General features: G+C 26.6%; 6 protein-coding genes across 6 annotated transcripts; 2 read left to right on the top strand and 4 right to left on the bottom strand.

Moving 5' to 3' along the window:
- Positions 1–588: 588 nt before the first annotated feature.
- On the bottom strand, positions 589–828 carry OCT59_002081 (uncharacterized protein; the record flags this gene model as incomplete). The annotated part of the gene is made up of 1 exon (XM_066144249.1): positions 589–828. One exon carries the CDS (start codon positions 826–828, stop codon positions 589–591), a length of 240 nt encoding a protein of 79 aa, XP_065995430.1.
- A 1,658-nt stretch (positions 829–2,486) lies between these two features.
- Positions 2,487–3,438, bottom strand: OCT59_002080 (uncharacterized protein; the record flags this gene model as incomplete). Its single annotated transcript, XM_066144248.1, has 2 exons — positions 2,487–2,939; positions 3,160–3,438. 2 exons carry the CDS (start codon positions 3,436–3,438, stop codon positions 2,487–2,489), a joined length of 732 nt encoding a protein of 243 aa, XP_065995429.1.
- Positions 3,439–8,728: 5,290 nt separating this feature from the next.
- OCT59_002079 (uncharacterized protein) lies at positions 8,729–8,932 on the bottom strand (the record flags this gene model as incomplete). The annotated part of the gene is made up of 1 exon (XM_066144247.1): positions 8,729–8,932. The coding sequence occupies one exon, from the start codon at positions 8,930–8,932 to the stop codon at positions 8,729–8,731; it is 204 nt and encodes a 67-aa protein (XP_065995428.1).
- Positions 8,933–10,349: 1,417 nt separating this feature from the next.
- Positions 10,350–10,829, bottom strand: OCT59_002078 (uncharacterized protein; the record flags this gene model as incomplete). The annotated part of the gene is made up of 3 exons (XM_066144246.1): positions 10,350–10,444; positions 10,532–10,740; positions 10,819–10,829. 3 exons carry the CDS (start codon positions 10,827–10,829, stop codon positions 10,350–10,352), a joined length of 315 nt encoding a protein of 104 aa, XP_065995427.1.
- An 8,325-nt stretch (positions 10,830–19,154) lies between these two features.
- On the top strand, positions 19,155–20,809 carry OCT59_002077 (uncharacterized protein; the record flags this gene model as incomplete). The annotated part of the gene is made up of 1 exon (XM_025316409.2): positions 19,155–20,809. One exon carries the CDS (start codon positions 19,155–19,157, stop codon positions 20,703–20,705), a length of 1,551 nt encoding a protein of 516 aa, XP_025180540.2. The 3' UTR covers positions 20,706–20,809.
- Positions 20,810–23,536: 2,727 nt separating this feature from the next.
- Positions 23,537–25,066, top strand: OCT59_002076 (uncharacterized protein; the record flags this gene model as incomplete). The annotated part of the gene is made up of 7 exons (XM_025316408.2): positions 23,537–23,746; positions 23,824–24,053; positions 24,134–24,186; positions 24,257–24,468; positions 24,543–24,720; positions 24,814–24,900; positions 24,975–25,066. 7 exons carry the CDS (start codon positions 23,537–23,539, stop codon positions 25,064–25,066), a joined length of 1,062 nt encoding a protein of 353 aa, XP_025180539.2.
- Positions 25,067–26,661: the final 1,595 nt, after the last annotated feature.

Here is a 26,661-nt window from a genome sequence, read left to right as displayed (position 1 = left end):
CCAGTTTTTTAATATAACTTTAATATAGTTTCGGCAGAATTTCACTTTTTGGCAAAACGCTATCTTGCCTAAACCTCTAGGTTTCGGCAAGCAACCTTAAGCAGAACACAATTGTGGAGTAAGCCATGATAAATTTTCACTATGATTGTGATTGCCAGGATTAGTCAAAAATGCTCCTAATATACCAGAATATAACTTTAATGCACACATATTTTTTGAGAATTCCATATCTCCTGTTAAAGCACGATATTCAGTATAACTATTTGCATCCAAATTTCTACCCAAAGAGCAATGTAAAAATATTGGTGACAAGAATCTCCTTTGTGCAATTGGTATTGCTTCAATTACATCGGGTATAGGATAAAGTTGTGAACATGGATATCGTTTTCTATTATTTTTGCAACTATCACATACACATACAGTACGTGTTGAACCTTCACCTCTTATATAAATATTAATGTTTTGAAAGTTTATTTCAAGTGGATATGCATAATTTTCAACATATGGAATCCATTTTGCTTTGGCAGGATATAACAATTTTCCACAAAATGCACAAGGTAAACATATATATTGGCAAAGAATTGAATTTTAAAAATGGGTGTGAAGGCTACGCAAGCGTTGAGAAGGTCTCCAAGGAGAGAATGTAAGAGTAGTTAAGTTTTGAGTATTAGTTTGTGATAAATGTGAATATGATGCTGAGGTTGTATTTAAAATTGAGTGAGAATTATTTGTATATTGAGAATTAGTTATTTGAATATGTGTAGTAGCTGAAGATTCTTGTGGTTCATAAGGTTGAAACCTATAGATTCTAAATTTGTTGTGAGACATCTTTAAATGTATTAAAAAAATTCCTAAGTTTGAATGAAAAGTTTATGTATCAGTTTAAAATATATTAAAAAAATATTTTTAAGTTTGGTTGAAAAGTTTATCAGTGTCAGTATTTAGTTATATTAATACGAACAAAAATTAATTTGTTTAATATATATACAGTAGTCGAAAAAAGTCCTTAGAATTACAAAAAAATGCAAAAAATGAGCAACCAGTGATCAGAATTGCTTCAAATTTTGCAGATTTATTACCAAATGTGTGAATATTATGCATACAAAATTTCAGCTGTTTATCTTGTTTCTTTGTCTCGCAATCATTTTTTTAAGTTCAAAAAAGTAAGTTATCAAAAATTTAACCTACAAAAAATCTGAAATTCTGATATAATATTCAAATTGAAGTTTATTAAAAATTGAACAGTTATAAATCATAGTTTATGGTATGATAATTTTAACAAAAAAAATTTGGCCCTTTATTATTTGTTAGTTGTTAAGAAAATTGGAATCAAAGTTTATCTACCACAATTGATCGCAACTGTTTTCAACCCTTAAAATCAATTGAAAGAACTAAAATTCATAACCAAAGTTAAACTATAATAATTATAAATAAATTATTGTAAAAACTATTTAATAATAGATTAATATTATTCAAATATAGAAAAAAATTATCAATACAAATAATTTTAATGTACTATTTTACTATTTTAATTTTAATGACTTTAATGCTTTTGAGCCAATTTTTAATCTCACTTTACAGAAAACTGACTGATTAAACTATAATCAAATTTTTTTAATAAACTAATTAGAAATATATTTTTTTACGTTTATAATTTTTTATTATAAGTATACAAGCTGATTTTTAGTAACTGAACGCAAAATGTTAATCATTTCAAGTTATCGTATTGCTTAAATTTTTAATGATTTTTTTTTGAAATTAAAAAACCGATTGTGAGACAAGGAAATAAGATAAATGGCTGAAATTTTGTATGCATAATATTCACACATTTGGTAATAAATCTGCAAAATTTGAAGCAATTCTGATCACTGGTTGCTTAATTTTTGCATTTTTTGTAATTCTGAGGACTTTTTTTGACCACTGTATATATATATATAATTAGATTGTAACTAATCTGGTTTAATCTGATTCAGTTTTATTATTAATTATGATTTAATGTTAGTAATAAATTTATTTAGTAATCAAACTATTACGAAATCATTAATAGTTCGTATATTTATGATCAGTGATATATAACATATATTATTATTAAGGATCAACAATTAAATTTTACAATAACTTCAATTTTTTTTTTAAAAAAAAATAATTACTTTTTTTTAATATAATAAAAAATAAATAAATATAATGTTTATTACATATAAGATATAAAAAATACGAGATAATAAAAATGAATTTTAAAAACAGTTCGTATTTGTCAGGTGATCTATGACATGCGTAATACGATCAGCAATTAAATTTTACGTTGATTTCGTTGACTTCAAATTTTTTTTTTGAATTATTGAATTAATTATACTTTGATATAAAAATAAAATAAATGCAACTTTTTTTATTTCATTTATTTCATTAAAAAATAAATAAAGTACTTATTACATATAAAATATAAAGAACGGATAATAAAAAAAATTAAAGAAAAGATTATTACTGGGTTACGTTAGTTCATAAATATTATTTAGTTTTTTGTTTTTTTCTACCTCTTGTTGAATTTGAAATTTTTGGGTATTATTTTTTTTTTTAATATTTTCGTTTCTCTCTTCATTTTCTTCAATATTTTCATTTCTTTCTTCATTTTCTTCAATATTTTCATTAATTCTTTCTTCATTTTCTTCATTTGTAATAGAAATTTCACTATCATGAATTTCATCACTTTGTTGATTTTGCAATAGCAAAGATCTTGAAATATCTGCTATTTTAGTCATATTTGTTTTACGTTTATTTTTGGTTGGTGTCATTGATGATGATGGTTGTGTTGGTGAATTCTGTTGTATGAGAGAAATTCTTTGTTCTATAACAGATTTTGAAGATCCTTCATTATGTGAATCAGATTTTGATTTCCATGGAACTGCAATACTGATATCTGATTCTATTTTTGCTGATACAAACTGAAATTCCAAAATTTCACAGTATAATTGATCTTTTGCAAAAAAAAATACTCCTGTTGTATGAACTGTTGAATTTTTTCTGGCTTTTGTTAACACGTTCTTAAATCACCCATTTGGTGGGTGAGTTAAATTTACAGTAAATGGAGTAAATTGATCCTTAGATAAATATGGCTTTACTTGTATTTGTAAAGTATATCCACTTTCTGTTAATTCTGCATACCCCCAAAGTCTTTCCAAGAAGATGTACAATTGGTTTTATTATAGGAATATCTTCCTTATCGATAAGGAGTTGTACATTAGTTGTAATAGAGACGTTTATTGAACCATCTTGAGTTGTTAAAAATTTTCCTGTAATTAAGTATACATTTTCTGCCTTAAGTGGCGAAGTTACTTCAGATCCATCATCTGAATCAAGGTCTGTGTTATTTATTAAGGTCATATAATTGTAAAATTTATATATTTGAAATGCATCTTCATTATCAATTCGGGATATAGCCATGCCTTTCTGCAAAACACCATTATTAATAGTTTCATCATATTTCAAAATTATTTTTGAATCTGGTTATTTATTTTTATTAAAATGAAAAATGAATAAAAGTAAAAAAAGTAAATGAATTACTTATATTTATAAAAAAAATTATGACTTTTATATATTTATAATATATTTTATTTTTGAAGAAAAAAGTAACAATATTACAATTATTTATTGCAAAATTATGATTATTATTTATAATTATGATTTATGATTATTAGAAAAATTCGATTTTATTACAATTTATTACAAAATTATGATACATTTTATTTAAAACTTTTTAAATTACGATTTTATTATTTATTAATATATGAAAAATTTTGATTTTTATCAAATTTATTAAAAAAAATGCAATTTTATTGAAAAAATTACGATTTTATTACAATTTATTGCAAAATTATGATGATTTTATTACATTTATTTAAATTTAAAAAAAAGTAGTTTTCATTGAAAAATTGCGATTTTATTATTTATTTACATTGAAAAAAATTTAATTTTATCAAATTTATTACAATTTATGTAATAAAATTAATTTATTAATTTATATAATAGTCTATGATTGAAATAACATAATCTCATTAACTGTTAAATATTACTTTATTAATTAAATCTCTATCTATAAAAAAAAAGCATTGTGCGACCGTGACGTTAAGACTGACTACCCTGCATAAAAAGGTGGATTTAAATTGGATCATCCATCATCATGTGTCTGCGCCCTATGCTACAGATTTTTATATAGGGATTCGGAGTGGCGCATCATTTGACATTGATTAGCAGCTCTAATCCCAATACAATTTTGAATTAGGCTGCATAAATGATTGGCGTAAAAACAAATTATAGCAACTAATCCAATTAGTACTAATTGTAATATAAAATATAAAAAATTTATTGAGCAATCGTCATTGTTTTTTTTTAAAAAAAAGTTTTTTGGATTTTTCCATACGACACATTTTCTTTTTTTTTTTTTAAAAAAAAATATTTTTCAGTTTCTGAATTTTCCCATATGACGAAAAAAAATCCCTTTCTTTTAAAAAAAAATCCCTTTCTTTTAAAAAAAAATACACCTTTTCTTTTACATTTAATTTTTAATTTCTAATGCCTGCACAGCTCTCAAAGTAGGATTTTACTAGGGGGATTGAACATTTCTAATAACAGCAATTACAGGTATTTAATAACTATGCAAAAAACCAAAAAAAAACCAAAAAAAATAAAGCTTTCTTTTTTTAGGTATCAGTGGTTTTCTTGGTTTATCTTCAGACGCGTGGAAATTTGGTAAGAAAGGATTTAATACATTTCTTTTAATCAACCATTTCTAACAGTTTGATTTTTCATTTTTTTAGATAACTGAATAAGGAATAATTTATACACGAATAGAATTGTGGTGAGTATTTTTTCTTTGAAAAATTTTTTAACAAAACATTTACTAACATCATGTTTCTTCCTTTTTTATATGGTTTATTCATGATTCTGGACGTGTGAAATTTTAGTAGGTTCTTTTAAAATGCTTCTTTTAACATAATGTTAGTTAACAAAATGTTTACTAATGTTTATTTTTGCATTCTGTAGGGTGGTTCTTTGGCTCTTTCCAGACATGGAATTTGTAAGTGTTTTTCATTAATTTTTTTTTATTTCTTAATGAAATGAAACATTAAAACTAACATTTTGTGTTCTATATTTTGTAGTTTAAACAGTACTACTGCAACACCTTGGACAGATGTAAATTTTGGTAAATAATATTTTCCTAACATTATTTCTTTAACGAAACATTATTGATGATTCATTCTTTTCTTTTTTTTAGTAGATGATCAATTTTTGAGAACTTTGGGTAAGTTCTGAAAATGAATTTTAAACTTTAAAAAATATCACTAATTTAACTTTTTTTTTGTAGGGAACACTCCTTTTCTCTTTTTTAGGTTTTGGTGGTACTTTTCAGAGTGAAGGTTAGTTTGAATTATATTTTTAATTTTTTTTAAAAAATTCTTTTTCATAATTACTAATCATTTTTTCTTTTCTTTTTTTAAATTTTGGTACCTTTTTTTAGGTCTAATGATTCTTTGGATGTTTTTTAGGTTTGCTCGGCTTCCTAATGAACCACTATGACTATTATAATAACTATTATAATAAAAAATGTATTGCATATTATTTATACTGACACTCATTATCTGTTATACTTTGTAATGATTAATATTCCTATTAATATGTAATAATTTTTAAAATATTTTGCAAGGATTGTGAGCGCTGTAAAATCACTTGCCATACACAGCCTATAATTCCCTATTTACCACAAAATTCTAAATTAATGCTAATAACCATTCTAGACTTTATATAACAGCTTAGCAGAAAGGTATCTGATTTTCATAATTTTAATTAGCCAGGCCCGTGTGAGACGTGGGCATCCAGCTAGTAAATGATAAAAAAAAGGGTAATTTTATTAGAACTAATTTGTTTATAGTTACTATATGCGGCTTTAAATTTTCTAACCTGTGAATTCAATTTTAGTTTATTTTCATTGTAACGTAAATGATGATCATCTTTCAATTTTTCAATTTGTAAATTTATTTATTTTTTATTATTAAAAAAGTGTAATAATCTGTTGAATAAAACCACACTTTTATAATTATAGCTATAAAAAAAGGGTGGTTTTATTGTAACTAATTTATTTATAATTATTAAATGCGGCTTTAGTTCTTTTAACCAATATTAACATGTGAATTTAATTGTAGATTATTTTCATTGTGACGTAAATGATGATCATCTATTGATTTTCAATTTGTAAATTTATTTATTTTTTATTATTATTAATTAAAAAAATGTGTAATTTATGGGAAAAATCACAATTTTTAATTTAATTAACAAACAAATAAAAAAATACAATTTTATTAATAAAAAAAAGTACCTTCATTATAACTAATTTATTTATAGTTACTATATACAAGTTTCAATTTTTATAACATGTGAATCCAATTTTAGATTATTTTTACTTACTGTGACGTAAATGATGATCAACTTCAATTCACGAAATTTATTTAAACAACTGCTGTCCAAAAAACAATTTTATCAATTGATATATTGAAATTGAAATTGAAATTGAAATTCATTGCAATGAAACGAAATTTATATATATTTTATATAAAAATGGACCCTGTTTTGCCATATTTGCTAACCAAATTAGGATCTACTTCCTTCCTTTTTTAAAATACAACTTATTGTTACAACGACCAATCATAATAAACAACACTATGAAATTTAGATCATCTGATTGCTAACAACTTTGTATCGTGATCTGTATATATTGATAATTAAATTTTACCTCAAAATCATTATTATGAGAATGATAAGAATTTTCGTTAAACATAGTTTCTAACAGTTCCAAATTAATATTATTTGGAATTGTTAAAAACCGATGATTTTTGTCTCCAGCTTTCCAATTTTCGCACCCAATAAACTTCTTCTTTGATGATATCAAACCATTTACCTGTGAATAATAAATTAAAAAAAAATCAATTAAAAATAAAAAATATATATATTTATATACTGTATATACAGTATAAAAATAAGAACCTGCGTGAGTTCGCCTAAAATTGGTCCACCGTTACATCATTTTCCATTTTTGTTAATATGGCTACATTTATATTCATACGCCTTGGCAAAAAAACTACAAATTCAAAATTAGGGTTAAAAATCAAACTACATATATTTAGACTTTAAAAATCTTACTAACCGAAGTGTAGTTTTTTGTGAAACTCTTCATTTGCATTAAACATATTTTCAAAAAGAGGTGTGGAAAAATCTACAGATGTGTGGCCAATATCTAATTCTTTAGATGCATATTGACACACTTTTACACTAAGACATTCGCGCTGTTCTTTAATTACTGAAATATTTGGAAAAAATTCACAGTTTTTTACTGTGCGAATTGTTCCATTTCCTCCATATGAGTATTGGATATTGGTTAATGCAAATGCTTTTCGCGCTTCATTTTCATCCCATCCTGATACATTAAAAATGCTCGCAAAACCAGTCTCGGACGTATTAGGATATTCCTGGAATTCTAAGTAATAACGAATCTCTGAAGCTGTTAAATTCTTTCCAAATTTAGTAATATTTTGAATAGGCCACTATAAAAAATGAAATATAAATTAATAATTATGATTTATTCAATACGAAAATATATATATTTTTAGTAATGATAACCAATTTTAACAAAAATAAATACTAATTTTAGTATTTTTAATAAGGATTAATTTTACATTCACCTCCGGTGAATTTCACCTTGATCTGCAATGCATTAAAATTTTAAATTTACCCCGGTGAAATTCACCAGGTGATTTCATATTACACAAACGCGTAGCGCATATTTTGTTTTTTGCTTTCTTGTAGTATTATTTCCAAAATGGCTGGAACTTCTTTAAGGTAAGATTTTTTTTATTTTCTTATTACTTCGCTAGTTTAATGTTCTTTTTCTCTTATGCTAACTCGTTAACTTGTTTTTCAGAAAACAATTTCAAATAACTTCAAGAGGTTTAAGGTAAGACTCACTTTTATTGCTAGTATTTTGCTATTTTATTGTTTTCTTTATTGAAAATAATACTAACAGTTTCTTTTATTTTCTATCATCACTTTATTCCCTTTTCATTTTCTATATCCATTTCACTCCCTTTTCATTTATTTGCTATTATTTTTTTCGCTCCTTTTGTTTTTTATTATTTCATTATTCCCTTCGCCTCCATTTTATTTTTCTATCATTCCCTTTGCTCCCATTTTGTTTTTAATTATCCTTTTCATTTATCATCGTCCCTTTCGCTCCCATATCATTTTTCATCACTCCATATTGCTGATTGCTCCATATCGTTTTTCATCACTCCATATCATTCCATATCGTTTTTCATCACGCCATATCGCTCCATATCATTCTATATACTCCATATCATTTTTCATCACTCCATATTGCCCCATATCATTTTTCATTGCTCCATATTTCTCCATATCATTTTTCATCACTCCATATTGTTCCATATCGTTTTTCATCACCCATATCATTTTTCATCATTCCATATCGCTCCATATCGTTTTTTTCATCACTCCATATCACTCCATATCGTTTTTCATCACACCATATCTTCCCATATCGTTCCATATTGTTTTTCATCACTCCATATCGCTCTATATCATCTTTCATCACTCCATATCGCTCCATATCGTTCCATATCATTTTTCATCACGCCATATCGCTCCATATCATTCTATATACTCCATATCATTTTTCATCACTCCATATCGTTCCATATCGTTCTATATCGCTCCATATCACTCCATATCGCTCCATGTCATCTTTCATCATTCCATATCGCTCCATATCGGTTTTCATCATTTCATATCGCTCCATATCATTTTCCATCATCTCCATATCGTTTTTCATCACTCCATTTCGTTTTGCAACATTCCATTTCATTTTTGTCATTTCATTTCATTTACATCATCCCATTTCACTCCCATTTTGTTTTTCATCATCCCTTTACTCCAATTTCATTTTTCACATTGTCTTTTTAATTTCATCATCCACTTCATCCCTTTTTTACATATTCATTTCTTTTCCGTCATAAAATTATTAATTGTTAACTGAATTATAAAGGATTATATATCTTATGCATTACTATAGGTTTTAAATTAATAAAAAACTTAGATTAAATGGTTAGTGGATGGGTGTAATAGTTTAATTAAAGTTATGTATATTCTTGTAATTTAAAAAGAAACTTTTCGTTAATAAAACTTTATAAGTTCATGCTAAATGGTCAATAGAAAAACTTTTTTACACGTTTTTATTCAAACATAAAAATTTGAAGTTACGTAATTACCGATCTTAGCAAAATTTTAATATAATAATAAATATCACGTGATATGGTGAAATTCACCTCCCGGAGTCCTCCGGTGAATTTAACCTCCGGTGAGCGTTAAAATGATCCTTTTAATAAACGTTTTTTGGCCTATTTTAGCATATATTAGGCGAATATATCAAGGATAAATTCTATAATTAGAAACTCCGGCATTTGCCGACACTAATGACTACAAATATCTATTTTACACCTTTTCTAATACTTGACTTACTTCTTCAACAAGTTCTTCGTTGATTATTATGGAATCTTCTGCCATTTTATTGGAGATTTATGTTTTACAAGTCTTTTGGACGCGTTTCTTTACAAAGAAAAGCAAAAAAAATAAAACAAAGAATTTTTTTTTGATCAAAGTTTGATTGGCGAATAGTCATTTTTTTTTTGTTTATTATTACACAAATGACACAATCATACGATCATCAAGTCATGTGGTGAAATAGGTTGTACTGTACAAATCAAGTAATCGTACAATCATCATTCGTACAGTACAGTTTTGTGGTTCGTACAGTACAGTTTATATGTATACCCGTGATAATGCATATACGAAATAAAAATCACAATAAGTGGTAATACTTTTACTTACACAATATTACCGGCTAGATTTAATTCCGCTTTTGACCTCTATTTGACACCAAGAGTGAGGCCGAAGAAGACTTATCTTCTGGATGTATATTCAGTTGCATCATAAACTCAAATTTACGAAACCTAGAATTAGCGCCGTTGATCGATTTGATCCTTATATAGTTTGCGGGTACACGTATCATTCGTATCAAGGAAAAGATCGGAATTCGAAGTCAATTTAACAACACTAGCCGTTCAAACTAATGATAATTTATTATTTTATTAATAAAATAAAAAAGGTACAAATAAATGAAATACAACAAAACAAAAATTACTAAAGTAGAAATCAAATAGAAGGGAATTGAAGCAATAAAACGCTAATTTGTAAAAAGGGCAGACTACATCGAAATTATCAGTTACAATAATTTAAAGAGGAGGTTGCCAGCCTCGATAATGTATATCAAAAGATAAACAGCCTACTTCACTAGAACCAAATTCCCTATGGTAACAATTAGTATATACTGAAACCCAAATATCAAACCAGGTATTAGAAGGTGTTTGAGAAGCATCAAATGACCTGGTTTCCGTGTATGGATTAACCTCATTACCATCTATTTCACAATGATGACCTTGAACAAACTGAGGATTCTTCAAAAATCTCCATTCAACACCACTATCAGCGTGGAAAGTATAGTGACCGAGTGCTTGAACTGGTGTACGTCCTTCCCAAGTTTGAATTGTAATTGTGAGTTCTCCACTTGTAAAAGAGGCATTGGTAACTTCAGGATAGTGGGGTGCGCCTTGATCGCCTTCTCCACTAGGATGACACCCGAGAGATTTTTCAACATTTGTAAGGAAAAAAAATACAAGCAAAGTGAATGAAATAATAAAGTACTTTTGATTCATGATGAATACGGTTTATATGTTTCCAGTGTGCTTATTTATATATTCTGTAAAAAAAATTATCTGTTTTAATCTTCCTTTTTTTTTCATAAAGTCTCATTTTATTCATGAAAGTACTCTTATTTTAATTGAATTAAAAATGGAATTTTTATTTTATTTCATTTACAGTATAAGAAATCTTTATTAATGTGAATTTCACATGGTATCTGGTGACATTTCGCTGAAAATACATTTCCCGAAGTAGTTGCAATTTGAGGATCATCTGTCAACTGTCATGCAGATCCGATCTGCCGGTTTGGATTTCGAGTTATTATGTCCAAAGATCTAGCCGAAATTATGGAATAGTGCTGGCCGAAATGATTGTTAATTTACTGCGCCTTCAGTTCTGGGCACTTCCCTGTCACTTTCTCGCAACCTTCTCGCAACCCAATATATATGCATTACTTATTTTTTGTATGCGGTACCTATGGTACCCCCGGTTGCCTCCCCTTTCTATTTGCGGGATGTTGTAAGCACTTTCGAGGTCCAATCATGGTTTAAATCGGGTTGAGGCAATGTGTATGCTATTTTTTTTTGAGCGTCCCTATGAAAATTCTCCGTCCCTATAAGAAAAATTCATAGGGACGCTTATAGGGACAATCTCGATATCATTTTTGGGCTTCTTAGCTAGGACTGGCAGACTTCAGAGGCATTAGGAGAGGCTCTCGATGGAATGAAAATGCCTAATGCTATAGGTTGGCCCTAATGACTTATCAAAAATTTGGCCCCATGAAAAATTTATAGAGACGGCAAAAAAACTTAACAAGGACGCTAGAAGTATCTTTTTTGACGATATTGGAACTCTGGAAAGGGATTTTTACTACCCGTCCCTATGTCCCTATGAGTCCCTATGAATTTTCGAACTCTTTACCTTTTTTTTTATTTTTTTATACCATACATCGATCATATATCAATTATATCAATTATATCAACCATATACATGACTATATTTACCTATAAGAATACCATAGGAAAGTCGAATTTTTTTCCTAGAACTTTTATATTTCATAGGGACTCATAGGGACATAGGGACAAATCATTCCTCTTCATCTTCTTTTTGTCTCCCATAACTCCTTTTTATTTCTCATCACTCCTCTTCGTCTCCCATCACTTCTCTTCGTCTCCTATTACTCCTTCAGTTTTCATCTCTCATTATGTCCTATTTTCCTTTTTGTTTCCTATCACTTCTCATTACTCTTTTTACTCCCTTTCATCTTCTATTACTTTCCATTACTCCACTGTTATTTCATTTTTTTATTAGCATCTTTCTCCTTGATCATTGTAATTTACTTATCTTTTTTTATTTATTGTTATTGTTAATTTTATTTGTACACTTCAATAAAAATAAATATGGTGATTTTTTTCTTTAAAATCGTAAATGTGGGACTTAAATTTTAATATTTGTCAAATAAAATTTCATTAAATAAATAATTATCATTATTGATGTTTATCAAAAGTTAATATGCTGACTGCCAGTTCTTATAACGGGTACCCGCCGTTTCTTATAACGGGTACCTGTCATAACATATAATGTATATAATGCTATGAAATATAGCGTATTAAACGCTATTTTTTGCAACAGGTTACCCCTGAAACAGACAGAACAGGGGTAACCCGCCATGAAATATAATGTATACATGCTACAAACATAGCATATACATGCTATGTTTGCTACGCACTTTTGACCATGGCGGCTTTCCATAATAAATTCTACAGATCACATTTACCGTTGAATCTGATCCATTTATGATTTATTGTCCGAATAGGTACCTACAAAATTTAGGAATACTATTTCTTTTTTGTTTGTGTAACATAACTGTCGAGTGGGAGAAAAGCTACACAATTACACCAAAGGAGTCTTATCGTGACACCACATGATTGCAATGATTTCAAATACAACAATATAAAAAAAAAATAATAATAATACAAAAATATAGTATTTTAGGACAATACTCATACTGAATTTTAAAAAATATTGTTAACACACAAATATGGTGAAAATATTGTCTGTATGAAAATTCTTTTGTATGTTGTGATGTTTCAGCTCCTAAAAAGTGTAACTAAAAATTTGACGTATTGTAGATCAATTACTAATTGTTTTTTCAAACACGGAGACATGCATAAATGCACACAATATTAAAAATTTTTCAATCCAAAAGTATGAAAAGTATAAATTAGCAAAAAATTTTCTTAAGAAGACAAAAAATTAAAATTCAATCAAAAAAAAAAGAAAAAATACTTTGATAGTTTTTTTCGCATATTTTTAAAAACTCTTAAAATCAATTAAGTTCTTTAAATTTCCTAACAAAATGAATCAGACTGAAGTTACCATTAAACTATCCATTCCATCTATCGCAACTGCTGAAGCCACTGAAAAACCGGGTGAATCTGGTGGCTGTACAATTATGTAATAAAATAAAATTCATTACATTTACGAATTTTATCGTCAGATCTGATTGGAAATTAAACATTTATGTATTGTTAAATAATCATTTGTCTATAGTTTACAACTTTTAAATTCTATTTATTTGTAATATACATTGTACTTTATATATATATATTTCGTTAGTTTACCTGTGTTATTATATTATCAAATTACTTAATATTCGAATCACTATTACATATTTTGTCTTATATTCTGTATTTAGGGACATGTTTTAAACCGATTTCGGTGTTTTAAAACATGTGTTAAAAAATGTTTTAAAATACTTCGATATTATAAGCTTAATGTTTTAAATCTTAAATTTAGGTTAAAAATCAATTCATATATAATAAAACAAAAACTGTTTTAGAACATGTTGTTTTAAATTACGTGCCATACCTATCAGTATTTTATCGTTTGTGTATTCTAAAAATTACAAAAATAAAATCACATCTTTAAATTCATTATTTAAAATGTTTTAAATTCTAATAATTTTGGCAAGTTTGAGGTTGCCTTAAAATAAACCATAATTAATTTTCTAATAGTGTACACAGAAAATTTTCTATGCTGATCACGTAATAAGAAAAAAAAATCTTTTTGATGCAAAATACACAATATTTATTAGGACCAGTTGATCATCTTTATAAGTAAATATTTTTGTTAGAAGATATCATTTCTGTAAAAGATTTATCCGAAATTTCTATATTACGGAAAAATAACTAAAAATCTATACATTTTGAGACTATAAATTCCGTGAATGTAATACATTTACGGAAATAACAGAATAAAAAATACGGAATAAATTTATTATAGGGAATCCTAAATTATTATTAAGTTAAACACAAACTAAGTAATGATAATCAAAAACTCGATAAAATAGTATATATTATTGTAAGTGATCATCTTAACTCTAAAGTATAATTCTAGTTAAAACATATACAGTCGACCCCCTATATAGTCACCCCCCGTATAATCACAACATATAAAATTCCCCTTTATAAGCACACCATATTTTGGCCCAATGTACTAATAAATATACCTCCTCTATAATCACAACATATGACTTTTTTTATAATCACACCCTTTTTTTTCGGTCCCAAGGGGTGTGACTATAAAGGGGGCTGACTGTATGTTGTATTGCTTCTAGTGAAAGATTTCATTCATGTAATATATCAGTATGTAAAGAGTCCTTTTATTGAGGTGCGAAAAAAAAAAATAAAAGTTTTATGGATGAAAAAAATTTATGGCTAGCTGCGGGTGAAACGTTAGGAAATGAGCCGGCTGACGCTTGTTCTTTCCTGTTTAACTTATTTTTATTACGTAGCTGATTCTCAAACTAGACCTTCCCTTCGTATCAGATTGAACCCAAACCTTGAACGTACGATATTAATTTATTTTCTTTAATAAATTACTGTTTTTGTCAGTTTAAACAAATTAATTAATATTATTTTTTAAACATTAATTTGAAACGTATTGCGCTTAATAATTGATAAAATTGTAATTAAACGTTTTTAATTTCCTTTAATCCCTTTTAAAGAAATAAAATCCTTTAACTTTCAAAATATGAAAGATACAGGTATTGTATGTTTTAAACAGTAAATGGGAAAAATGGGATAATATTCGCTTAATATCCGATTTGAGTATTAAGTTAGTTGACAAATTAAGCAATTTCATAGTAGACTTTCACCATTTTTTTTATTTTTATCTTTATTTCACAGAGTAAATAAAGTTTCAGTCAGTAAAGACTACAAGAGACTTTATACAAATAGAATCGAAAGCAGTACAAAATAGAAAACTGTTAATTTAAGTCACAACTTTTACGACACGTGATCATTTTTCTGGAAAATTTTTTATAGAGAATGGTTAGCATAAACAAAATAGCACACACCAGAAAAATAAAATTGCGAAATAAAAACAAATTAATATGAAAAGACAGAGATTTTATCGTTAACGAAATCGTTAGTGGTGTCCTTATCCTTCTTTATATTCTTGGGTTTGATATCTTTGAAATTATCAAAGAGCTTGTTGATGAGTGACGCAAGCGCGTCGGTCATGTGACATTACAAAAGGGGATGGAATTTGGCAACACTGTTGCAACGAACAGAAGTCTGATTGTTTTTGAAGGTGCAAACAAGGGATATAGATGCCAAAATAAAATCGATACCTTTTGTAGGAAAAATTGAAAAAAGTTCGAGTGGTGAGATTTCTTTTATCCTTTTTATTGGCACGTGACACTATCACATAGGTACGATCCAATAATTTGTGTCTAATCATGTAATTCATGTTAAAATATTTTTGCTGAATACGTCGGGGGATAACTCTTTGTAGGGAAAAGAAATGTGTGAACATGCAACTTATTTGGTATTTGTTGTTCGGAAGAGAACTCGGGGAGTTAATCTAACTGGGGAAGATTTTTTTCATGAAATAGTCGTTGGTGTGTATCTTCAAATGAAGCTCATTAGTGTATTTACTGCACACAATCTAAAGCCAGGTAACTTTAATGGAAAGCTATAAAAAAATTTAAGCCTGTTATTTATAGAACATTACTATGTGATTATAATAAAAGAGAGTTTTTTCCAATTAGACAATTCGATCATGAAATCTATTATTATATGTATTCTATATTAAAGTTGAAGAACTTGGCCATAATAAATTAGACCGGAGTTAAGGTTTAATGATAATTCCGGCCAGATTTTTCAATAAGCGAAATCATGTCGCATAATCTTCATCCTGTATCCTGAAATCTTTTTCGCTTAATCTTTAAATGTACAACTTAAATACACTCAAGAAATAAAAAAAAAACAGACGCACTTATTAGAAAAACGAACTGAAGAGGATATTTTTGTTAGAGAATAATGAAATAGTAAAAAAATGATCAATTAACTGCTAACAAATAGTGAACTAGAGGATATTGTAAGGAGTTTGAAAAAACACTTAATGAACTCTTCCAAATAGCTTTTGAAACAATATTAAAAGCTGTTAAAAACCCTAGTGTTTTTCAAACAACTCAGCCTATTTCTTATACTGGAATTTCTTTGAAAACATAACGCCGAAAAAGAGCGGAAGATACGTAATCTATATATTAAATCACGTGATATATATATTGTTAAAATATTACCTGGCTTTAGACTGTGTGCACTATATCTTGTTATAACCTGATCGGTTTTGTTTAGTCACGTGAAATTTATTCAGGGAGACCTGAAAAGAATTTTTCGTAAAATTGCGAGTGGGTTGAAAATTGGTAGACGACATGTCGAAGCAGCAAAAAAGAAAAAATTTTTTAACTCTTTCGATAAGAAGTTGGTCAAAAATATTACGTTTTGGGGGATATATAGAAGACCTTATCGTAAAACGATGTATAATTCTATTAAAAAATTACTTTTACCATATGTATATACTAAAAAATATGGATAAAGTGGTATCATAAGTATTCGCAAGTTGTATTAAGGTTAAAAAACAAACAAACGAGATAAGTAAAATAGGTCTATTTCGTAAAATAAAAAAAAAAAATTCTACTGCTCAAGAAAGAGTTGTTTTTTTAGACTTGAATAAGGTTTATTTATTTATTTATTTATTGTAAATCAGGAGGTTACTTATACATGAAGAGATATAAAGTACAAAGTACTAAATCTAAAAGTAACACCATCTAGCTAAGCCAGACCCATCAAGTTGTTCCAAGAAAGACCTTGACCAGAACACGTCAGAAACGGCCAAGATGGAAATGGATTAAATAAATAAACAAAAATAACGCACTGGGAGACTTGAATAAGGTTCTTTGATAACAAATCTATAATACTTTCGTATTATCTGAGTCACGTGATCTGTTGTGAATTCAATAATCCGGTAGAAAAATTCTTCATGTAATCGAGCATCTATGTCAATAAGTTTCTTAGGTGTTTGAAAATTTATAATATCATAATGATATAGAGTTCTGTTCGTAATGAGCCATGAATTTTTAAATTAACGTATATTGAACTATTTTATTTCGTAATTTAGCTTCAACTTACTGCTTTAGTTATTTCATTTGTTAGGGAGGAAAACTTATTTATATTAAAATTTTACGTTATTATTAATAATTGTACATCTATATAACTAAAAAAAATTTGTTTGACGACTCTGACGTGCATAAATAATTTGAATTGTGTAACTTGCCATATAATTAATGGTCAAAAACTTCAGTTAATAAAATTTTACCTTGATCAGAATTTTTTTTTTAACTTTTTTTGGTTCCTTTTTTTTAAAAATTTTTTCTCCCTTTTCTTTCAGTTTAGTTTTTTTTTTAAAACCGAAAAATTTGTTTTTCTCATTCTTTTCCCTTTAGGTTTAATTTTTTTTTCCTAAACTGAAAAAAATTTTTTTATTTTTTATTAAATAATCCCCATTGTTTCCGTCCTTTAAGCCCATTTTTTTATATTATTTTTTTCGATCTTTTTTTTTAAAAAAAATTTTTTTTTCACTCTTTTTGGATCGGATTATTGTCCTTTTCGTACTTATTTTTTTTTTCGGATTCCTTTTTTTCGGAAATTTCCCCTTTTTTTTAAACTGATTTCTTTTCTTTATCCTTTTTCTTCCCTCCAAATTTTTTTTAAATTTTTTTTATTATTAAATAAAAATAAAAATATTATATTAAATATATTTGCAAAATTATTATTTTTAAAAAAAATCAATATAACATAGTAATAGATAAAGGAAAATTGACCGACGTTGATAGAATGATGAGTAAGATTTTTCAAATTATATTGAACGCTGGATAAATAGTTTGATTTTCAAATTCATAAAAATCAATTAATTATAAAACATGTAAAAATATCAATTTTATAATAGATTATTATAACCAAATCCATATCCGAAATTCTAAATAATCACCAGATTTTTGAATAAAGATTTTAATTCAAATGGTTTAGTTAAATTAATAATCCGATATATTTTCCCAAAACAAATTAAAAGTACTGTAGTTCTTTTATTAGAAAAGCACATCCATTGTATTTTAAGTCTTAAATTTTATTATATAATCAAAATTTTTTTCAATACATTCTGCTGTACCTTCTGTTGAAGTTAAATGATAGTTATTATGTAAATAACTCACGGTAATTTTCACTTAAACATATATAAAAATGTAAAATATTGTAACTAGAAAATAATAATATAGATTATGATTTTAACTTAAAAATATATTATTTAAATTAAACGGTATAATCAAATGAAAAAATGGTCTATTTCTATCGTTCCAGAGTGTTTCAACTGTTTCATAATGTCCACAAAGGTTAAAATTATATATATATATATTTTTTCTTTAGAACTCTGTAATTATATTTGAAGTTACATAGTAAATATATATCACAATGTTATTTTGTTCTTATTTTCACGTCGCACAAAAAAGGATATTGTGTTTTCTGCGCCACAGAAAATATATTCGTGCTACCATATGATCTTATTAAGCGCACAAAGTAAATTATGATAAAGAAAAAAATAAATTTTATATTTATTTGCATTGTGAAACTTAAAATATATCCATTCCAATAAAAATCAATTTATCATGTTGAGTTTCTAATTTCGACTTAGGAAATTGAAAAATTAAAACAAAGACTTGAATGGTGAATGGTTACAGCAACAACTATTGTGCAGCCAAATATAAAGATCGTCTTTGTTTTTTATATTTAAAACAAAGATCAGCAATTTTTTTTTTGTTTCCCATAAAAACCTTAAATGAAAATAAAATGGTGCAGTATGGCGAGTCTTTATATTGCAATTCACAAAGAAGTGAAACGAATAATTAAAAAAAAAAAGTCTTTGTTAAAAATAATATATAATGAAACTTGCACTTGATAAAAAAATTTTAAGTTTTTACACCTATTTATCAATTTTAAATGGCGTCATTTTTACCAATAGAATGCCTAGAAAAAATATTTTTATATCTTCCTAATAGAATTTATGGAATTCCCACTGATAGTTTCCGTAAAGAGATATCAACTAAAGATTTATATTATTGTACGTTAGTATCAAAACATTGGTGTAGAGTTTCAACACCAATCTTATATGCATATCCATTCCCAAGTTATTCAAGTTATTGTAGGAACCCTTCAGCAGATTTAGCATTTTCTTATATTAGATTGCTTCGTACCCTATTAAGTTGTACTCCTAAATCGGAAATTGAACAGATGATCTTATCAGATTCGTCTAATCCAACATTTAATTATATCTCTTTTATTCGTGGTTTAAATTTTGATCTAGAAATTTTAGAAAAATTAAACAATCACAAATCATTATGGTTACCCCTTTTTGTTTTAAATAATATAAAAAAAAATCAAATTCCAAAAATATCATCCTTAATTTTAAATCATCTTGCAAAAACCTTGAGTACACATTGCAACAATAATTTAACAAGATTAGAAATTGTATTTACAAATGATAATATCAAGTTATTTAATAACATCGTTGAACCGTTAACTATCAATTATTGTGATGAAAGAAGTAAATTGACCAAACTAAAAGAATTATATTATATCAACAATTATGATAGCAAAATTGATCTTTACTCTGCTTTTTCGAATAAAGTTCGTAACTTAAATTTACTTCACAACGAGGGAAACGATTCTATCAAAAAAGCAAATTCATTATCACATTTTATTTCTTTACAAAAAAAGTTGCAACATATTATATTATCGGAATTTCCAATGGATAATGATAATGGTGACTATTATAATATTGTATTTGAATCATTATCAACACAAAGTGAAAATTTGCAGATATTAAACCTGAAAAATATACCTTTTGATAAAATAAATGGAAATGTATTAAACTCATTATGTTCACTTAAAAATATCAAAGAGTTAAGGCTAAATTATTGCATAGGAATAGGTAATAATTTAATTCCATGGGCGGAGCATCTAAGAAAACTTGAGGTTTTTGAATTCTCAACATATGATGACGGGTTTGAAAATTTTCTGAACCAACTAATTCAGTCTTCTTCAACTACTCTAAATAAACTAATTATAAATTATGAAAGGACAAATGAACGGGATTGTCAATCATTATTAAAACAAATTCCACTTCGCTTAAAATCATTAATTCATTTAGATCTAACTGGAATTTATCCATATGAGTTGATTCTTATATTTAAATTATGTACTCAATTAGTTTATCTTAGTACAACATTAACAAATGATATATCTTGGACTGGAATAAAATTTAAAAATTTAGGTGAATCAATCCCTAAAAATTTACAAAAGATTCAATTTAAAGATGTGTTTGATCCGGTATTCAAAGTTAATTACTTAGAATGCTTCTTTGAAGAGTGTTTAAATAACAATAGTAAATTGAAATATTTAGAAATTGTTGGAAGTCATAAAATCGATCAAAAGTATTTTGATGTCGCTAATAAATTTGGTATACAATTAATTGATAAAAGTGATACCTGATAAATAGCAAATTCTATATAGATAGTAGTTAGAGTAATATATATAATCATAAAAAAATTGTAAAATCTATCTCTTAATTAAATAAAGTTATTTGGTATTACGTTAAAAAAAAAATTGACATATAAAAAGTGGTCTAAAAAGTGGTCTTAAAAAATTTATGAAAAAGAAATATAACTGCTAATACAAAAAGAAACTCATTTAAGCTGAATTTAAAGAAATTTGCAATTAACAATTTGATAAAAATTATTTTATTATTATTAAACAGTTTTTTTAAAAAAAAAATTTGTTACATCTACCCGAAAGATACTGATCGGCAATAATGTTGGCCAAATTCATAGCTTCGGCAAGAATTATGAAATTTCTAAATAAGGATATTGTGTCGGTGTAATGATATTAATTCTGGCCAGCCCAATAGTGCCAGCCCACATTATAGGGCTGTTATTTTCTAATGCTTGTAATCTCGTGATTTTGGATATTGATTAATAAATTGATGATTCTAAGTCCGTAATAGTACACTCTATTTTGTTTTCAGATTAATAAATAAAATTTTTCAGCAATAATCTTTTGCTATATTTAAGTTCCTGAGTTAGGATCTTTGCAAACGTTGAGATTTTTGACTTGCGAAATTACAAGTTTATATGTTGCAATACTATGTACAAATTTCTAGTATTATTTAATAAATCTAAAATTGTATTTGTGTATATCCTGTAAAAAATTTGATCCTTGTTTTATCGTTCCATGTTTTTTCCGTGTAAATTTTCACGGAAGTCACGGAGAAATAATGGAAATATTCGAATAAAAATTTTTATAGGATAGGATAAAAAAAGTAGGTGTTCAACACGGGTTTCCAAAAAAGTAAATTTTCTATGCTGATCATTTAATGTTGGGCAGAATTAAATTTAACGAAAAAAAAACGAGAAAAAAAAATAAATCAAAATTGACATTCGAAATCAGCTTTGACGCTTTAAGTAAACTATAGAACAGACAAAAATACACATATTGCATGCTCCTTTTGAAATTATATTTATTAAAAATTTTTTTATATAACTTTTAATAAAGTCACGTGATACATGATGTATGAACACCCAAGGCAAATTAAGAAGTATTACAATTTACAAAAAATTTATTTGCGTCTGCTTATCTGAAATTTTTTTCGGTATCATTTAATGAGCGTTTACAAAATGGAATCTGACATTGAAAACATTTTATTTTATTTTTATTTTTCATATAAGAGACGAGAACTGGGACAACAAGCCACTGCTAGACGAACGAATTACAAAAACGATACAAAACTAAGCTAACGCGAGTTTATCCAACCCCCCAGGCACTGGTAGAGGAGTCGGACATTGAAAACATTGAAAATGAATTTGATTTACTAACTCATTGAAAATTGATTATCACGTGAAATCATAAATTTTTATTGGTAATCAGTGTTTATTATCATGTGAAATCTGACCAATAAACGGATTTAAAAATTTACACGTGTTACGTCTAATATATTTATTTGGTATGGAATCATATAGGTAGTGTTACATATAATCATGAATGAAGTAAATATTTTTTTTAAATGTTCATCGTACAGCTACTTTTTATGATAGTATTGTACAGTTAATAATTGATTTGTAGTTTCGTACATATAATAATGTATAGTATACTATAAATTTAAATAGTAATATATATATAAATTTTTTTGAGTATAATCTATTTAAAAAAAAGGAAAAAGTTATGCAAATGAGAAAAAGAAATATTAATTTAAAGGGTTAAATTAATTATGATAACCTTTATTCTACATTTAATTTATTAATAAACTTTATCGTACAGTGCTTTGACTTTAATTCAGTTTTGCCATCCTTTTTAAGGACAAACAGCATGTTACAAATTTATCTAAGCGTTGTACGCTTGAAACAGTGCAATATGCGTAATATGCGTTTAATAGTATTAAGTTAACGAAATAGGCAATTTCTTAGATTTTCATCATTGTTTCCAGTTTTAGAATTAAAGAGAATAAATTATTACGGTCAAAAAAAATTCTTTGTTTAAATATGTTTAATGTATTAAATTATTGTTTAGAAACGCACTCATGACAGCAGTGTGACAAACTATTTTTCGATTACTCAAAATATTTAAAATATAATTAATATGTGGAAAAAACGGATTGTTATTAACAATACAGAAAAAAGACAAAGGTTTCAGGTATACCCAAGTCGCATACAGTCAGTAAATGTGCTTCAATTTTTTTGATAACGATAACTTCTTTAACAAAAGAACTTCAACGAATAAAAATCATAACTTATTATTTTTTATCGGCACAGAAGAAAATTTTATAAAGCTCCTAGAGAATTCAACGAAAAAAATTTTTTTCAAAAAATATCTAGACTTTACCATAAAGAACGTTCTTTATTTTCGTGTGATAACTTATAGGGAACTTTAGTGTTATAATGTTCTATCAAAAATATATATTCTACTTACATAATTGATATCGGAAAATTATTTTCTCATAAAACAAAAAAATTAAATTTTTTATTTACAATAAGTTTTTTTGGTTTGTGGTGTTTTAATTTGATCATCATGGTTTAGAAAAAACAACGATTCTTTGTAAACATAAAACTCTTGTAAATACTAAATACGTTTAATCATATAACAGCCTAAAACGGGATATTTTTTCTTTGTATTTAAAAATATATATACCCGCTCACAAAAATTGTTGACATGATAAAAAAGATACTTCACAGTTATTTTTTAATAATTTTGTTATCTTCTTAATAATTTTCGTCCCCTTATCTTCTTTTCTTTTCCATCAGCTGGTCTCTTGGATTTATCTTATCCTAAAAATGAATTCACTAGTTGTCCTTTATAAAATACTTCGTAAATTTTATAGAGAATTAAAACGTATAGAAAAAATTTTCTTGTATACATACATTATAGATATGGCCACATATAGTTTCCTGTTCATTGGCACTTTATACTTAAGTGGAAAATTCGATGTTAATTATTTACTTTTTCCAATATTATTTTTTCCTATAATATCAGGGTTAATTATGGTAATATGATAATGTTTTATACTGAAGATTGTTTAATATATTTAATACTAGTAACTAATTTATTTTATTATTTATAGTTCTATGGTAAAACTGTTTACCATGGATTAGCATTCCTTGGTGTACACTCGTTTCCTATTTTTGCAGGAATAGCTTATTTTTACACTCAATATTTTCATTGTAGAGAACATACTGTCGTATGTAACGCAAATAATCCAATATATTATGCGGGTGTAGCTCTTTTAGTCGTACTTGTATTTTTATTTCAATTGCTATATACATTATATGTGTACTTAATATGGAAGAAAAAGTAAGTGACAATATCTGATATCTTTCAATTATGTAACAAAAAAAATAATAGTAATTAAATTTATTTTCATTTCATTTTAGAATATGGCCTTTAGTATATGAATTCAAACATTCCAGACATGATGAGATTAAAGGTAAATAATCCATTTATTCAAATCCTTCAACATAGTATATATATGTTTAATTTTTAAATTCTTCTCTTAGAAATGCACGCGATTTATGAAGTACAATTTCCATTGTTCCATGCACAAATTATGATGATAGGGTTGTGGTTAGTTACTTACTTTATAGGAATAACTGGTTTAAACCTGCTATCACTAACAAAAAGACAAATAAAGATTCGAGGTTTATATATCAATTATCAAGTGCCATTCAACATAATATTTCATTTTTATTCGTTTTTTATGCTCAAAGGTGTAAGTACATTATTTTTTTGTTCTTTAATATAATATATTGTTATTATACTAAAATAATATACCAACATATTTAGGTGAGGGACGAAAAACATTACTTGATGTTTATCGTATATGTCGGAAATGTTATTCAAGCCATATTACTATATATTGATCTGAATAGTTACTGTAAAAGATATGCTTTTTTAGCAAAATTAGATTCCCTGTCACAATGCTTTCAGTATAATATGATTTTTGATATGTTTTCATTATACGGTAATACTAATTTCATATATTTTATATTGTTTTTAAATTAGTAATGAAATTATACTAATAATCTTTTTTAAAAATAAATATATATATTATTAGCGTGTTTATGTTGGATTGTTTTGGCATTATCAACATGGAACACTATTAGGTGTCATATAAATTTCAATAGAAATATGTCAACATATAGTATGTAAATTCTGTTCTTCGTTATCATTATTCATTTTTGTTCAATACTAATAACTAATTAACTCTTTAAATAGTAACATACGAACCAACTCCTCCGGAATTTGAATCCGGGAGAAAATTAGTAATAAGAGAATCAAATGAGCCAAAGTATTCACACATCGTCTAAATAAACAACTAATTGAATATTAATATATTATAAAATTTAAAAATGGATTTTAAATCTAAATTTTTTTAGAGAAAATGTACAATTCTATTAATAAATAACGTAAAAGTTTAATATAAACAAGTTTTCCCTCTAGAAACAAATAAAATAACAAAGCAGCAAGTTGAAGCTAAATTACGAAATAAAATAGTCCAACAGAACTCAATAAAATAATTCGTGATAACCTATTGAAACTTACTTCTCAAGCCAAAATCATTATATCATTATGATATTATAAATTTCAAACACCTAAGAAACTTATTCGTAATTAACCGACATACTAGATGCTCGATTACATGAAGAATTTTCCACCGGATTATTGAATTCACAATAGAACACGTGACCCAGATAATAAGAAAGTATTATAGATTTTTTATCAAAGAGCCTTATTTAAGTCTGCTCACATTCGATGGACTTTTTCTAATTTTTTACATACAATAGATTTATTTTTTACTTTACAGAAACTTCAAGATCGTAGCGATGGCTGAATGCGCAGTAACTGCGTTATAAATACACAGTGACCACATTATGTAATCGTAAAGAAATTACATATATGCAGTTACTGCGCATTAAGCCATCGCTACGATCTTGAAGTTTCTGTAAAGTTCTTATATTTAATTTTTTTCTTCTCTGTCTTTTCATATTAATTTGTTTTTATTTCGCAATTTTATTTTTCTGGTGTGTGCTATTTTGTTTATGTTAACCATTCCCTTATAAAAATTTTCCAGAAAAATGATCACGTGTCGTAAAAGTTGTCTTCTAGGCGACTTGGTTTACAGTTTTCTATTTTGTACTACTTTCGATTCTATTTGTATAAAGTCTCTTGTAGTCTTTACTGAAACATTCTTTACTCTGTGAAATAAAGATAAAAATAAAAAAATGATGAAAGTCTACTATGAAATTGCTTAATTTGTCAACTTAATACTCAAATCGGATATTAAGCGAATATTATCCCATTTTTCCCATTTACTGTTTCAAACATACAATACCTGTATCTTTCATATTTTGAAAGTTAAAGGATTTCATTTCTTTAAAAGGGATTAAAGGAAATTAAAAACGTTTAATTACAATTTTATCAATTATTAAGCGCAATACGTTTCAAATTAATGTTTAAAAATAATATTAATTAATTTGTTTAAACTGACAAAAACAGTAATTTATTAAAGAAAATAAATTAATATCGTACGTTCAAGGTTTGGGTTCAATCTGATACGAAGGGAAGGTCTAGTCTGAGAATCAGCTACGTAATAAAAATACGTTAAACATGAAAGAACAAGCGTCAGCCGGGCTCATTTCCTAACGTTACACTCGCAGCTAGCAATAAAATTTTTTCATCCATAAACTTTTGTTTTTTTTGCAGCTCAATAAAAGGACTCTTTACATACTGATAGTTTTTAATTATTAACTTTGTGTTTATCTTAATAATAATATAGGATTCCCTGTAATAAATTTATTCCGTGTTTTTTATTCTGTTATTTCCGTAAATGTATTACATTCTCGGAATTTATAGCATCAAAATGTATAGATTTTTAGTTATTTTTCCGTAAATATAGAAATTA

Source organism: Rhizophagus irregularis, chromosome 10 (genome assembly GCF_026210795.1).
Source record: "Rhizophagus irregularis chromosome 10, complete sequence".
In the NCBI taxonomy this organism is placed as follows: Eukaryota; Fungi; Glomeromycota; class Glomeromycetes; order Glomerales; family Glomeraceae; genus Rhizophagus; species Rhizophagus irregularis.
Note: the sequence above shows the minus strand (reverse complement) of the source record. Positions and strands in the feature narration are given on the sequence as shown.